The sequence below is a fragment of the Ctenopharyngodon idella genome, chromosome 24, assembly GCF_019924925.1.
Source record: "Ctenopharyngodon idella isolate HZGC_01 chromosome 24, HZGC01, whole genome shotgun sequence".
Classification (NCBI taxonomy): domain Eukaryota; kingdom Metazoa; phylum Chordata; class Actinopteri; order Cypriniformes; family Xenocyprididae; genus Ctenopharyngodon; species Ctenopharyngodon idella.
In genome coordinates, this window is record NC_067243.1 from 20981729 (window position 1) to 20999426 (window position 17698).

The 17698-nt window shown below is 33.0% G+C and overlaps 1 protein-coding gene across 3 annotated transcripts in view; it reads right to left on the minus strand.

Moving 5' to 3' along the window:
* Window positions 1-624: 624 nt before the first annotated feature.
* The window catches only part of stra6 (signaling receptor and transporter of retinol STRA6), a 32096-nt gene continuing 15022 nt past the window's right edge, over window positions 625-17698 (minus strand). For all 3 annotated transcript variants that reach the window (XM_051884399.1, XM_051884398.1, XM_051884400.1), the window contains exons 8-18: window positions 16589-16659; window positions 12598-12674; window positions 12026-12087; window positions 11716-11878; window positions 10968-11043; window positions 9375-9508; window positions 6800-6917; window positions 6463-6564; window positions 4890-5053; window positions 4384-4521; window positions 625-1564 (exon numbers count right to left, since the gene is read on the minus strand). In XM_051884399.1, the coding sequence (XP_051740359.1) occupies window positions 1311-1564; window positions 4384-4521; window positions 4890-5053; window positions 6463-6564; window positions 6800-6917; window positions 9375-9508; window positions 10968-11043; window positions 11716-11878; window positions 12026-12087; window positions 12598-12674; window positions 16589-16659 (1359 nt within the window). In that variant the 3' untranslated portion in view covers window positions 625-1310. The remainder of the gene's footprint in view (window positions 1565-4383; window positions 4522-4889; window positions 5054-6462; window positions 6565-6799; window positions 6918-9374; window positions 9509-10967; window positions 11044-11715; window positions 11879-12025; window positions 12088-12597; window positions 12675-16588; window positions 16660-17698) is intronic.

Consider the following 17698-nt stretch of genomic DNA (forward strand, 5'->3'; position numbering starts at 1 on the left):
ATAAAATCATAAATAATTTTTTAAAGAATTCGCTGGATATTGAACGTTGGCAAGGAAATGTCTTGCGAAACGCCGTCCGAAAGGAGAACAGGTAAAACACTCACAGATATGTTTATTTTTTGCTTTTGTTTTCATTCTCAGAATTAAAGTGCCTGAGTAAGGTATGATTCATTTAGTTTTTTTCTGAAACGAATATTTAAAAATAAATGTATAGAGAGCCTGAATATAACCTATAGGACAATTATAAATATTTATTAGACACATTTAAACCCACGAAATCATTTTATCCCATTTTATCAAATTATTTTTCGTCATGGATATTACAATGAATTCACTTGCTTGAGAAAACTGATGGGCAGAACAAAGGAATGATGTGATTTCGCAGTAGTTATTTTAAATATTCAATAACACTATAAATAACACGTTTAACTATCGAACGAAAATCTTTTTACAGTGTTTAAAATGGCTGCACTGAAAATAAAGCATAACAATATATCTTGAAAGTATTTTATAATTTGAATGGTTTTCATTTTTATTTTTTTGAACGGAATATGAAATCATGCGTTTGATTGTACGCGACGCAGGAGAGGGCACTATTTCCCTTAATTCAACACAGTGAACAGATTTTTAGTTTTAATATTTATTTAATTTCAATCACAAATATGCCACAGGTAGCAGAATAAGACATAATAGAGGGAAATATCAAAATTAAGTGTCAAATGTAACAGTGAGACAGATTGTAATTATATTTTGTCAGAGATGAAAAACAATTGCAATACAATTACAGTAGATTTTGTCTTGAAAAGAATCAACCCATAATGGACATTATTGGTTTCATCTGTTTGTTTGCTATAAGAACATTCTCACCACCGCTAAAAGTCACACCAATGAGTGCAAAAATGAGTGGAAGTGAATAGTTTATCAATTTGCAAAAGAGCAGAACCTGTACATTCATAAATAGTCACACATACTAACCTCGCATCAAGCGGTTAGATTGGAGTTCAGTGCCAAACTATATTTCCTGATACTCTAAGTCCAAGACGGAAAGACAGTCTCACTCAGACATGCGACAAAAGACACAGTACATCCATCCATCCACACACATGTGCAAAGGATTCGTTAACTACAACTGCTTGAAGTTCTTCCTGAGGCACTGAGCTGTAAGTGCACTTGGCTAAAACACATGTGCTTCTCTGCTACACCAAAGCAAATAATACTATCATCAATATCTGGCCAGCAGCCATTAAGTATTAAGAGGCTGGGGGGGCAGGGAGGGGCGATCTCCTTCTCCGCATTGTGAATTTCAGTCCTCAGTTGTTGGTGGCAGCGCTTTCTGCCTCCTTGCTAGGCTCCTTGATGCTGCCTTCCTTTTTGCTGCCCTCCTTAGAGGTCCGGTTGAGGGCTCCGTTGATGAAGCTTTCAGAACTCTGACACTGGAAATGCTTCCTGGAGCCCACTAAAGACGGGTTGTTGACCAGCGTGTAGAGGAGCTGCCAGTGCGCTCGTGCCCGCTTGCCGTTGGACACCTTGTTCTGTTTCTTCTCTTGCTGGACCAGCTGAATACCTTAAATGTTGAACACATAAGAAAGAGTCAACATATTGAAAAAGATTAGTCCCTTTCAGTCATTACTGATAATGCATATATATATATATATATATATATATATATATATATATATATATATATATATATATATATAAGCAAATCTACCCATTCTTTAAAACACCTAAAATAAACACAGTTAATGCAAAGAAATATCGTCCAAAGAGCGCGACTTCATAACAATATAGCACTGTAAAAGTAGGTCTAACCGAAAACCACAATATCACAGTTGGAACATGTGAGATGCAATTACCATATGGAGAGTGTAAGAGCTATGAGCCACACATATGAAACAGTCAATTACAGAGTTCAGTCTGTGTAACAGACCAGTTTTTGTCAGATAATTATTACTTTATGCAAATACAAACATGCAAATATGATTCCTCCAGTTTTTGTATGCAAAAAAGCATCACATCTGTAGGTGTAAAATCAACAAAAGACAGGGCTTTTATAATGTGGAATATACACCATCTGCTGCCTATCATCCTGCAAAAACCTAAAGCTGGCAGATCTGTCCTGCCCTAACAGCTCTGACTTGACAAGACATGAAGCTCTAATTTTATCTCCGCTCAGCTATATGAAAGGAACTGTGAATTTACGGAGGACGTTCACACTATGGACCCAGACGTGTACTCTATGACATGTCTGATTGAGCAGTAGCAGGGCCGAGGTGAGTTATGGCACATCAGGGCCCAATTTATCCTGACAAATTTAATCATTGCGGGAACGCTCGCCTGCTGCGTGCGAGGCAACATGATGAATCAATTATTCTAAAAACAAGCCGTCTGTGCATATACACATGAATCACCCAGGAGAAATCAAACAGAGATCAATATGAATCTTGGCTTCAGTCAGAGATTTGACACAGATGATCTAACATCATTTTGCACTGCTTTCTGTTTGGAAATGCATTAAAAATAGATGAAATTAGTCTGTTCTTTTAAAAATGGTATTAGTCTGAACACTACCGGGTACTGGGAGGTCAATCTGTTTATAGTCTGCAACAACTGCAGTATAATCAATTACAGTGAACTAATAACTGATTAAATATATAAATAAATAATCAAAATTATTAATAATTACATTATTTTTGGATATATAACAAGTATAAGTTATAGTATAAGTTTTATATATATATATATATATATATATATATATATATATATATACACACATACATATATACACACACACACAAATATATACTGATAAGTAAATATATATATATATATATATATATATATATATATATATATATATATATATATATATATATATATATCTTTTTTATCATTTATTTTAATTTATTTTTTATCAATTATAATTATAATTTATAATTATGGAAATCATTAATATAAATAATTGGTGGTTGTGCAAAAATATATACAAATAAATTACAGTATTTTATATAAAAACTAACAAACACAATAAACATAATTGGTAATCATAACAGATAAATTAATAATTTAATTAATTAATTAATTAATAATTAAATAATAAATAAAAAGGTAATAAACAATTGGTGTATATATATATATATATATATATATATATATATATATATATATATATATTTGGGTCTTTGACGAATCAAGTTTTAAAAAGCATAAAAAAAAACCAATGTAGATATAATTAATTTTGAAGTTTTATTAAGTGTTACAATGAGATTATGTTGTTTTTATAATCAATTAACACGGACTTTGTCATTTTTTTTACAAGAGGGACAAAATTTGTCACCAAAAAAGTGATTCGGTTTAACCAAAATTTCGGTTTTACTGAATGACACTTTTGGTTATACCGAATTACAATATTTTCAAACAATGCTAACAGGTTGATATCTAGCTAAAGGACAATCAAACATTTTATATTTAGTACAAGTTTTTAAAATATTACAATATTTTCCATGTTTTATAGCGGTTGTACCGAATGACCTGATGTTTCGGGATGTTATGAGCAAGTGAAAACGTGAATTTTTCAAATAGTTCAGAGAGAGTTAGTTACTTTGCTTCATGACCATGTGGTCCTTTGCAGGTGAATGAATGATGTCACATCCTGTCACATGATATTGACCGCATGACTTGATCCAAAATGGTCCCTTTATATTGGTTACTCCGAATGATGTCAATGAAATTCATTTTTCCGGACATTATTTCTCATAACAAAGCAACGACTTCTACACATAATTTTAATACCATTTTGCACTATGTTGATATATGATGTTATAAAATCATGCCAGAATAAAATATTATATATGTATGTATGTTTGTTTATCACTAATTTTTATATAAAACAAAATTATATATAATTTATATAATATATAATTAAAGTACTGTTTTACATTTCATTTTTATTATTTATTTTATAATAGGTGGTTGTGCAAAAATAAAACTGCTGACCACACTGTGTCTGAAATGTCAGTTATTCAATATTAACTGTTGTATAAAAGCATTATCACTTAAAGTAAGTGATAACTATCACATATATTTTTAATCACAAAAAACCTTTTTAAAAATATCTGCATACCTATTTGAAATCACCTTAAGGGATCATTTTTTCTTTCAAAAGGTAGACTCATAAAAGGAGAGCGGCCTGGAATGTAGTTTCCATACACTCACTGACAAAGCTCAAACTGAATGAGCACAGCACAGATTTAAAACAGTAACCACATCCTCAGTCTAAAAGCTTTGAGACCAGACTCTGGAACAGGTTGCTCTCAAGCGAATGGTATGTAATCATTTTGTTGTCATGAACTGAAGTAATAAAGAAATAAAACCACAGACCTTCTTCGGCATCTCGCATCCTCTGTGCGGAGAGACTGTCCTGGCCTGTGGTTTGCAGCAGCAGTCCGCAGAAGGCCTTCATCACGGGGTGAGACTGGCTGACCTCAATCTTCAGGTAATGAGCGTAGCAGCGGTAGCCTGCAGAGAGACCACAGGGGGTGTGAGCCAAACAACCAAGAGGCAATCTACATCCAAATTACAATCACATCCAACGTCTGACACTGCAGAGGTTTCTATTATCTGAGGTAGCAATTGATTTTCGGTGTGGCACTTTTATCAGAAACATCAGTATAAGGTAGAAGTATAGCTACTATTAGTAGATTTACAAATCCGGCTTAAATCTGATTCTATAAAATATATATATATAAAAATATGTTAAAAAAATATATATAATTATGCCTCGGTGTCTTCTTTCATGTAGTTACTTTCATTCTATAAAAACAATGCACTGGAGGGTAGTTTTGCTGTAAGTGAGTGCACTCTCGCTCTGAATCCAGTCGCAGTACCTGGGTCAAACGCCTCCACGCTGCGGTTCAGAAGGCTGATGTCCAAGCGTCCTAAGTGGACTATGTTGAAAAGGGCAGTGATGACTATCCTCCAAATGCCCACTATCACACCAACCATGACATTAACCAGGAAACACATGTAGCTGAGGAGAAACAGACTCCCTCTGCAGAGAAACACCAAATCTAATTCATATAATAAAGATAAATGTATACACAAATTTGTTCTTTTGAATTTACATAATAAAGTAATATAGTATTAAACATATAAATAAACATAAAATTAAAATAAAATATTATATTATATTATATTATATTAAATTAATATATATATATATATATATATATATATATATATATATATATATATATATATATATATATATATAAATCAAATTATAAAAATAACAATATATATTTGATAATTTGATTTTAAATAATAAAGTAAACAACTGGTGTCTATGCGTACATATATATAATAAATTACATTATTATTATTGTACATTATTATATTTTATAATGAATTACAAAACATACATAATTGGTAAATATATAAAGAAAGAAATAATTAGAAGTAATAATATAGATTTATTAATATATAATATATTTGTTTTTGTTATTTTTGGTGTGTATGTATATAAATAAATAAATAAGAAAAAAAAAGTTAAAAGTTAATTAATGTAAAATTAATACATTGTTTATATTTTTAAATTCATATATTATTTATTATTATATATTGCTAAATTTATAATTATATATGTGTATATATATATATATATATATATATTTAATTATATATGTGTGTGTGTATATATATATATATATATATATATATATATATATATATATATATATATATTTAACAATATATAATATAACATATTTGATCATTTAATTATATATAATAAAACAAAGGTAAGTAATAAACATAATTAGGGAGTTAAATAATGTTAAATAATGTTTGTTCTTTATATATTTTATGTATTTTATATATTTGTATTTTATATATATATATATATATATATATATATAAAATACAAACATTATTTTAATTAATAATTAATAATTTATTTTATATAATAAAAAGTTATAAATATATTATATACACTGTAAAAAAGAATTGTTGGTTTAACTTAAAAAAGTAAGTTACCTGGTTGCCTTAAAATTGAGTTCATTTGAAATTCTAAATTTGAGTTAATACAATGATGGCGATTGGTTTAATCAACAGAAACTCAAAATATTATGTTATCTGAACTACATTAATTATCTAAGTTGATTTGACAAAAGAAAAAATGTCATGATAACAGTATATATAATATAGACGTAAATATGTAATTATTTAAATGTTATTAGTAACAACAACACAAAAATAAAACCACGTTGAACATTTTGTGTCTGGAATTTCTGTTACTCAATATAAGTTTCATAATCAATGATATACAGAAAGGTAGATTGTTTTTATTGTTGGCCAATCAGTCATGGCCTGCCAGATGGTGTATGTAGATGCTACACTAACATTAAAGCAATAACCAGTAAGAGCCAGATGTTTCGGCTGTGTCGTAACATGAATTCCCACCTGTTGTTCAGATCTCTGGTCCCTGCATCCTTCCTGATGAACAAAAACCTGGAAGTCACATGCTGGATCAGCGCAGCCAGGAACAGCGTCAACCAGAAAGGCCTTTAGGAAAGAGAATATGTCAGTGAGAACCATCTTAAGAGGCACTTATCTAATTGCTCGGCTTCATGGCTTAAGATGAGAGATGACTGATAGGAAGGCTCTAGTAGAGATTCGTGGCTTACAGGGTCAAGACCCTGAAGTCACAAGGAGGACAGAGGGGATGCTGGTTTCCTCAAGGCCACATGCGATGAGGTCACCGTCATCATCTAAAGTGAGACGAGTGAAGGCCACTCACCACATGTGGCCGATAATATGGAACAGCATGAGATTTGTTCCATAGAGAATGGGGATGATGATCAGGAAGACGCCGAACAGAATGCAGATGAAGAACACCAGAGTCTGGATCACCATGCCTGGACACAAAGACACACAGAGCCACAATCAGACATGCTCATATACAAGATATTATTTCAGAAGGGTTCTACTTGAAATTTTATAAAAATTAAAAAATAAAAGTCCCCCTGTGGTGAAAATCAAGTTTTTAATGTTGTTTATATGTCTATGTGGTGTTTTCAATATGCTTTAAGACAAACCATGTGCAAACGTATCAGTCAACATCATTGCTGAGTATTTTCTGTTTAAAACTGCAGTGAAAAAAGTGTCACAAACTACCTTGTAACCAATCACGTCAATGTGCCGACGAGCTTTAGCATATCATTAATAGCGTACTAGCAGTGGAGTCTCGAGAGAAGCCAGGTTATCCCAGTATATTTTTCTGTTGATATGAAAAATCGGGTAGATTTATCAATATGGTGGGTGTATGATGTATATTACGATGTTATGATGAACTTTCTCCACTGACGGTTCTGAGTTGTTCAAAGCGTTTGTAAGGATACTGATTGTTAGAAGGCAGCTGTCTGACTCTGACACGGCGAACGAGAACATGGTTTGTGTAACATTAACAACACATTATTAGCTGTTTGATAATGTAGTCAAGCAAAAGACTAATCAAATTAATTACCGTTATGTGTCCGATGTTGTAGATAGCGATACCATTGTGCAGCGTTTACCTCAGTAAGTTGACCGAGTGGATCTCTGAGCTGCATGAGCGAGTAGAGGCGGGGCTAATTTGCATATTAATTGATCCACGTATAATAAATGAGGGGTGTAGAGTTACATTCAAGCTATTTTAAGCCATGAAGAAATTTTTTTCACTGGAATTTTTTTTTTTTTAAATGTCATTTTGGTGATCAAAGATGAGTTTTAATGGATAAAATAATTGACTACAGGGGGACTTAAAAAGCAACATGAAACCCACCCTATTTACTTTCTTAATAAGTGTTTTTTGTTTGGATATTTGATGTACACATTAATCTAAAGAAATTAGTTTTATCAAAAAATAATAACTTTCATCATGTATAATGGATTTTTTTTATTGTTTGCTGATGTACGAAGTACGGAGTCCCTAAAGGGACATGTTGGTCGATAAAAATATGAGATGGGAGGAAAAATTATATTTCAATGCTTTAATAAAAATAAATAAATAAATGAAAATAAATCCAAACAAATAAATAGAAAAATAAAAAAATAGAAAAATCTAAATCAAAATAAATACATAAATTAAAATAATATATATATATATATATATATATATATATATACAAAAAATTCAATAAAATACAAAAAAAAATCAATAAAATAAATTAAAAAAATGCATAAATACATACAGGGCTTAACATTAACACCCACAAACCCGCCAAATGCGGGTGGATTTCAGCAGTGGCGTGTAATGCAGTCACTCCTACTAGCCACTTTGGCGGGATGAATTTTATATAAAATATACAATTTTCAATTGTAGTCTTTTAAAAAGGCATCTGAAATAATAAATTAAGTGCAATGTAGTGTTGTCAAAAATATTGATTTTTTTGATACATAACGATACTGAAATATCTGAAAAGCTTCCAATACTCATTTTGCTCAGAATAGATACACGATACCAGCTGCTCTCTCTCTCTCTCTCATCTCTCCAACAGTGAGTCGACACACACAAACCCGCCTCCCCTCACTCACTAGTTTCATTTGCTCCAGATGAATATTGTTGGTGTTACAGGGCTTGAATTTCGGTGTGGGATTGCGCGTATTGCGCATAATTTTACACATTTCCTGAGATTTTGTGCTCACACCCAAAGTGCGCACACATAAAGCCACCTCTCAGTACTAAATTGAGTTCTTTTTCGCTGCTTATTGTGCTTAAACAGTCAAATACACACAAAATAATGTCAAAATGACGGTCTTGGTGAGTATTTATGTGAACACAGTCAGTTATGTTTTAACGTAAACAGTTTATACAAAGAAAACATGCATGTGTAACAGTAAAATAGATCCGTGAGTCAGGTCTTAAAGTGACAGCAGCCTAATATACCTGCTGCCAAATTATGAGATAATATTAAAATATGGCAGTTTTTCCTCATGGTATCGATGTCAAAACTGTGGCCAGTGAAAATGCTGAGTGGCTAGTAACTCCGGAAACCAGTAAGCACAGTGGCTGGTGAGCAAAAAAGTCAAGCCCTGCATACATACATTAAAAAAAGGCAATTTGTTTGCCAATCCAAGTTTTGTTTGCTCCATTACACAAATTTAGGCTCCAGCTAGCAGGTGAAAGCTAAGTTTATAATAATAAAGTAAATAAAAGGTTTTACTGTCAGTCTTAAAAAAAAAAAGAAAAAAAAAAAAGATATTTCAAATTGTCTTTTAGATCTATTTATTCTCATACTTTTACACCATAATGCAAAGAATTATACCTTGAGAATGAGGGAGTTTCTCAAACAGACAGGTCTTACATGCAGTACAGAGAAGAAATGTGGTCTCACCGAGACAAATGAAGGCAGCTTGGTAGCTGGTGTAGCCCATCCAGCAGACCAGCGCGGGCCGAGACGGTCGAATACTCCTGTGGCAGTTATACACATTAAAGATGTCTCCTCTGTACAGTCCCTTCAGGTTAGACCTGAGTCAACACAGAGACACAATTCAGAGCTTTAATAGACACACAGCATCTGCGCAAATGCATGTAATGGGGACGTTTCTTTATCAAGAAGGAACTGAGATGGAATTGCATGTCACAGAGTCAAACTGCCATTAATGACATTTAAAAACTCAATTTGAAAAGTCATTATTTTTAATCTGGTATTCCTGACTGTAATTACCTCTTTCTCATTAGCCTAGTAAATGATTTTTCCCCTGTTACACCTCCAGCTAGATCTTATTCATAATAGGCGCAGTCAGTTATGATAAAGAGAAAATTATTAGTAATGCATTCACATATGTGTGTGATGACCAATAAAAAAAAAAAAAAAAAAGGAAATATGTCATTAAAGCTGGCAGAGGTAAACTGGCAGAGTTACTCACATATTAGATGTACATAAACAATTACAAATTAAAAAAAACTAAAAAATACATTTTAAAATATTTAATATTAAATACATAATATTTAATATTAATATATTATATAAATATTTATAATATTAAATTAAATAAATAAAACAAAAAATACATGTTAAAATATTGAATATTAAATACATAATATTTAATATTAATATATATTATATAAATATTTACATTTATAATATTAAATCAAATAAAACAAAGAATACATTTTAAGTTATTTAATATTAAATCTATAATATTTAACAAATATATTATAGAAATATTTATATTTATAATATTAAATTATATAAATAGAAATACATTTTAAAATATTTAATATTAAATACATCATATTTATTATTATATATTATATAAATATTTACATTTATAATATTAAATCAAATAAATAAAACAAAGAATACATTTTTAAGTGATTTAATATTAAATCTATAATATTTAACATTAATATATTATAGAAATATTTATATTTATAATATTAAATTAAATAAATAAAACAAAAATACATTTTAAAATATTTAATATTAAATGCATAATATTTAATATTAATACATATTATATAAATATAAATATTTATATTTATAATATTAAATCAAATAAAAAAAGTTACAATTGTTTTTTATTTTTGCAAAATAGATGCATTTGATTAAAAATATTGAAATTTTGAAATTTTAATTTGATAATTTGTTGCTGAATTTAAAAAGTTGGAATTAAGTAGTTTGATTAAATTAAATAAATATAAAACATATAATTTATAAATAAAATTAAAATAAAAAAAAAACTATACTGTGCTATAAATCAATTAGCAATCATAAAGTCTATTTTGACCTCAGAAACTTCTGAAGTCTTTTCTGTCCATTTCCCACTCCAAATTTATAAAATTTACCTAGTAAACTTGCTTCTACTTACATAAATTTTGTTTCAGCATTTTAAACTGGGATAGGAAAAGGTATTTTAACATCTAAAAAGAAGGAGTAGGACGTGACATTTTTAGCAGGCTTATCTGTAGTTTTTAGTATCACCTGTGCAGGACCATGGACCTCATGAGCATGAACAGGTTGACCAGGCAGGCCAGGGTCACCGCTGACAAATAGCAAACTGAAATAAACAATCACATGAGCCGGAAAGTCAATGTCAGAAGCACAAGTATGTACTCAAGACCTCAGCACTTTTTCCCACTGACTGATTGGAAAACGAGCCTTGCTACAGTTCAGCAGTCGGCTTTGCTGACTGCTTCATTATTCATCTGTTGATTTACATGGGTATTTAAAGCTAAATGCATGCGAATGATTAGACTGCATGCAGTAGATGCACACAAACCTCTAACAGTCTGGATCAATGCAGGTGATTCAACAGAGAGCTCACATTTGCATGGCTGTGTTGGTATACATTAGCTTATCAGAGATCATCATTTAACCTGTTCTAGCCAACTGCACTGATCCAAATGACTCCAGCTTTTTACTGTAACATCCAAAAAAGCATAATAGGGGCACTTTAAATGAATACCACCTTAAAAAAAGGCTTCAAAGGGTAATTGCGAAGCCCACGTGAAATCTGTACATTTGTTTTTTGTGATTATTGTGGAGAATCAGCAGGATTTCTGTGAACTAGATTTTAAAAAAAGTATTTCAATGAATCACTTTGCTTATACAAGGGGATGGAAGTATGTAGAATCTAATAAATGATGGGCGTTTGAATTCTGCTTGAATTTGTGGGCACAGATTCTGTGTAGGCCTAAGTATAAGAAGCATAAAAAGACAACTGACTCACTTTCAACACACCACAAATAGTACATTACAATCCTGACCACCTCCTGACGGTCATTTGACAAGATGATATTGAAACCAGCCAACAGGAAGGCAATGTTTTCATCCACTCCTCTACGGACGATGTGTAGGGTGGGCAGCACTCCTGAGACCAGCAAGAGCGCCATCTAAGAGATTCGGAGATTTGAAAGAATGGAAAATGACTCGGAATACTAATATGATACTTTTGCCAAGTTAAATTAATTAGAAGTGCATTAATTATCCCTTTTAGACAGAAATAACTCAAAAATGGGCTCGTTTCTTGAAGTGTTTACCTGATAAAGAGCAATGAACGCCACAACCACAGAGATCGCTAGTTTCAAAGGGAACCTAAAAACTGATGGAAAAGAAATACAATAAATGAATACATACACAACTGTTCATAGTTCTGGTTGGTAAGTCTCTACTGCTCACCAAGGCTGCATTTATTTGAACAAAAATACAGTAATATTGTGAAATTATATTACAATTTAAAATAACTGTTTTTTATTTGAATATATAGTAAAATGTAATTTATTCCTGTGATCAAATCCAAATTTTCAGCATCATTACTCCAGTCTTCAGCGATCATAATCCTTTAGAAATCATTCTAATATAATGATTTGCTGCTCAAGAAACATTTATTATTATTATCAATACATTTTTCAGAATTCTTTGATGAATAGAAAGTTCAAAAGAACAACATTTATTTGAAATTTATTTGGTCTTTATTGTCATTTTTGATCAATTTATGAATTTCTTAAAATAAAAAAAAACTCAAAATTTTTGAACAATAGTGTATATTTTTTTGACAAATAATTTGGTTTCAACTTTAGGTTTATCAAAAACATTCAAATGTAATAGTTACCATCCTCTGGTGTGTAGATGTAAGACTTGGCAGCATCTCTGAGTCTTTCAAGTAGTTTGGGTTTTGATGCACTGGAACTGCAAAGCAAGAGATAACAGTCATAAACAACAACAAGAAAACATCATTTAATATAATTCTATAATAATAATAATACCCCTTCATTTTCTTTTGAATACACAATTAGATGCTTTTATCTGTAGTAACTTACAGTACAAGTATTTGCACAATGGCTTTTAATGGGATTCGAACTTACAACCTTTGAACAACTAGTCCAGATCTTCAACCTCATGGCCTCTTGGTATTTAAGGCACATCTGAAGTTTGTTGATATATAAACCTTATGAAGCCCCGCCCCTTTTCAGCGCTGCACTCGTTGTGTTCTGTCTTCCGGTTTGTATTTTCACAGCATGAAGGTAAGATCTTACGGATTTATGAATGAACCGCTCGTTTTAAAATCTTCCTGGTCTACTGACATTTGTTATGACATCCACTTCAAACATTACAATGCTCATGATAACTTCCGTTAACTCTACAATAAGTAAATCCAGCTAACTACTCTTCGACAGCGATGCCATAATCCAGAGCTACCAGGAAAACGGAAGTTCAAAACACAATGCACAATAAATATGGCTGCGCGCTTGTTTATCTGGTGCATAATGTCTATACCTTCGCTCAGATAATTGCCATATTTACCAAAGAATATTATCCCTTCATTACATGCATACTTGGACCTTGCTCAAGCCAGAGCTGAACAAACTTGAGCGGCTGATTAGGGGTTCAAGCGCGTAGTGTTGAAACTCTATTGTAATTGTTAAAATTTCCAAGGATCAGCATTCTCCCCTAAATGTGATCGGGCAGACCAAACCGTAAGTCGTAGAGGTGAAAAGTATGAAATCGCGTATAACTCCTGAACCGTTAGCATAGACTTGAGTGTCTTATATCATTGGAATCCTTGACTCGAAATGAAATGCATGCCTTGGATTCGCTCATTGTGAAATTTTCTGGTATTTTGGATTTTTTGAAAAGCCTACTTTTAAGAACTAACCCTAAGTTTTTGGCCCGATCGGAGCCAAACCAGTAAAGTAAAATTGTCTAGAGTCTGACAGTCAATAATTATTAAAAAACGGCTAAAACTATGCAACCGCTAGTCCGATTGACTTGAAAATTGGCATACAGTGTCTTTGTTTGAGGTGCCATGATTGTTTATGAGGACATTGACATATCTCAAAAAACATGTCCGCCATCGGCCAATGAATTTTGAGCAGCTATCAGACAAGGTTAACGGAGGCCGATCGGAATGAAACTCGCTGGGCCTGTTCGACTCACAACCCTAGAGGCTTGTGAGAAATTCGAAAGAAATCGGCCACTGGGGTCGCCAAAAACCAACTTAGTTAAAAAGCTTTAAAAACTCTATATTTCCTATAGGTAAATTGCCTGTATTGGCTGTAAATGGTCTTTTCCATCTATGATCGAGATGGTTACAGGCTTGCTAATTAAAACATAATACCTTTTCACACATGCTTAAAGGACTTAAAGCACTCGAACCCCGATAACTTCTGCTTGCAGCTATGTTTTTATCTGTGTCCCTCTATGTCAGATCTGAAACCGAGTCATCCGGGAGAGAAGTGATAATAAACCGATGAATGAAGAAGCGATCGAGTGAAGGCGAATGGTTTGGGTGGTTCGGCCAATCGAATGGTCTGTGGAATGCCATATCGGCTCCTTTGGCGGCAACAACCAGCTGTCTGGTTGGTGCAAATATCCGCACCGAAGAAGATGTGGATCAAACACATTGAGGAAGATCTGAGGAATATGTCAACCTCCTTGACGCCAAGAATTTCGCCATTGATTGCCATGGAATGGCATTATGAATGAAATTCGGAATCCTGCGGCACTCACAGCAGCGTACGCGCTCCGAGGACAGACCTGGCCAGCTTGGGAAGTGAAGTTAAGTGAAGTTGCTTTACTATGTAGACACAAAGGTGTTTCCATGGAACAGGAAACATTTCCTCACGTGGCTCACAGGACTATTTTCAATGACATTCCAGATATATTTTTGCATGAAGAAGATCAGCATCTGTACAGTACAGACAGACTGAATGGCATTAGCTCACGACTGAGACTCTAAAGACTGCGGGGCAGTGGCTGATCACTATCTACGACTCTTTGCATAAGTCAATTTACAGAAGGTGTGATTCATCGTCTGTCAATGGAAATGAGGAAGGAAGTAGTCTTTGGACAATATCCCATCTACATGGCTATTGTACAGTGCTCTGCTTGCTTTGAGAGAAAATACCTCACCTTTCCTTTCCTTTATTGGAATCCATTCCATTACCAAAACGGTTTCACAAGATTAATTTACATGCCGTCAGCATTATAACTGGCACTTTCCATTAATAAGCAACAGAACAGGGTGTGAAATGATTAAAAAACAATTCTTGAGGTCAAAATGTCTTTTTTTCCTTCAGAAAAGGTGCTGAACCTTCAGAAAATGTTAACCTTAGGAGGTCAAACTAAAGTTTTACTTCTTGGCTGTGACAGTATTAATGAAAATAATAAATAAAAATGATGTGCAACAATATTCAAGGATAGTGTCAGCTCACTGTGAAAGTCTTGTTATGGGTTACTAGCAGTGTTGGGTGTAACGCGTTACTGTAATTCAATTATCCACTGAAAAAGTAAAGTAAGGGATTACTGTTCATTTTTTGGTAATTTAATTACAGTTACTTATAATGTACTTGTGTTACATACTGTAAATTAGTTCAACATTTCGGTTCAAATCGATATTGAATTTAAAATCTAAATTTGTCGTCTAAAGGTAAAAGTGAACGCTGCCTCTTTAAAATCGTTAGCTGTAGTGCAGCTGCCCGTGAGTTCACAACTTCGCACCAGTTGGCTGTGTAGTCGCTGTCTGAACATGGCGGCAGAAGCGAGTGGCTGTTTTGCAGAATGGAAATATTCCAATGACTTCACATTTTTGACACAGGTAGGCAAGAACATTACGGTAAAATGTAAGCTATGTCGCTAGGGAGAAAAAACTACTCGCGCGCTCTCTGAGAGACAGTCTTCGGACAGTGCGCTCTCCCAAAGCGCGCACACATAGCCGCCTCTCGCGAGTGTCAAATTTTCACGGTTTATTACACATAAACGTTCAAATACACACACACTTATGTCAAAATGCCCGTCTTGGTGTATATTCGCGTTGGTTATGTGAATGTGAACAGCATGTGTAACAGCATATTGTCTCCGTCCATTAGGTCTTAGTGACAGCAGCCTTTAAAACATGCTACTGTCTACTATTGGCTGTCTGTATTATAAATGATAATCAAACAACAAAAGAAAAGCTTTAATAAGGATTAATCTATATTTAATCTATACAGTTATGACTGTGCAAAGGTATTTTATATTTGATTATTCAATTTCTGTGGTATTTTTACTTACTACTATTAGACCTACCTGAAAAAATATATAGGCCTAGCCTAGCATTGTTTTATTTGTATCTTTAAATATTTTTACCGTGGTATCGACTTTGGTATTGAGTATTGTGCACTTTTGGTGGTATCGGTACTGACTACTAGATTTTTGGTATCGTGACATCCCTATTAGTTACTAAAAATTTTTAAGTATTATAGTATGTTTTAATAAGCTAAATGTTTTAAAAAGCTATAAAAGGCCAAAACTATTCCATGTTTGACTCATATTTAAATTATTAAAAGTGTTTCCTTTCTATTGTCTATCCAGGCAAGCTTTATAGGGATTTTAAGAATTAATTAGTAATGAGTTGAATTACTTTAAGTAATTAAATTACTTTTCAGAAAGAGTAATTAGAAAAGTATTTTAAGTACAACTTTGATGATGTAATTAGTAATTAGTAATTAATTACTTTTTTGAAGTAACTTACCCAACACTGGTTACTAGTATAATTTATGCTGCTTTAATTTTCTCAAACCTTTGGGTTACTAAATAAAGGTGTCCACAAAAGTGGGCCCCACCTGATTTTGGTGGGCTTTTTCTTCTTGAGAATCTTCTTCACATAATCTCGGTAATAACTGCTACTGAGGTCCTGCGGGGAAAAAAAAAGACTTTTTGAATCATTTGATAGCAACATTCATTCTGTATGGAATCTATCAAATCTAAAACAGTGTCTATCATACAGCTTGACCAAGACCAAAACTTTGCTTGCTTGCATTATAGACAAATAGGTAATTCTGAAAAAATGTTTTAGATTTGTCAAATCGTTTACTTGCAGTTTAGACGCTTTGCGAGGGAACTGTTCCTCTTATTTCATCCAAACTTATTCGTCATTGCGATTATAGCTGAATAGCACTGGCATTGTGCGTTTCGTGTGGGAAAACAGCACGCTGTTTGTGTAATGTCCTCTGTGAGTCAAACATAACCCAATCCCATTGAGCTGCTTACAATGATTAGACCTCTGGAATGCAGGTGCCGAGTTTACAAACTCCCCTCTTGCCTTTCCATGTTGCTAAGTCCCTCATTATGAATTAACGCAGTGGTGCTTAACTGGTGGGTCATGACCCTAAAATGGGTCACAGGTCTGTTCTGACAGGGTCGCATACAGTACAGCACGGAAAAATGATGGATCAGTGACAAATAAGACAAATAGATCCATGACAAAGTGTCCATGATAAAGAAAATGAAAACATTTTTTTAAATCTAGCTTAAAGGAACACTCCACTTTTTTTTGAAAATAAGCTCATTTTCCAACTCCCCAAGAGTTAAACAGTTGAGTGTTACCGTTTTCGAATCCATTCAGCCGATCTCGGGGTCTGGCGGTACCACTTTTAGCATAACTTAGCATAGTTCATTGAATCTGATTAGACCGTTAGCATCTCGCTCAAAAATGACCAAAGAGTTTCAATATTTTTCCTATTTAAAACTTGACTCTTCTGTAGTTACATTGTGTACTAAGACCGATGGAAAATTAAAAGTTGCGGTTTTCTAGGCCGATATGGCTAGGAACTATACTTTCATTCCGGCGTAATAATCAAGGAACTTTGCTGTCATACCATGGGTGCAGCAGGCGCAGTTCCTAGCCATATCGGCCTAGAAAATTGCAACTTTTCATTTTCTGTCAGTCATAG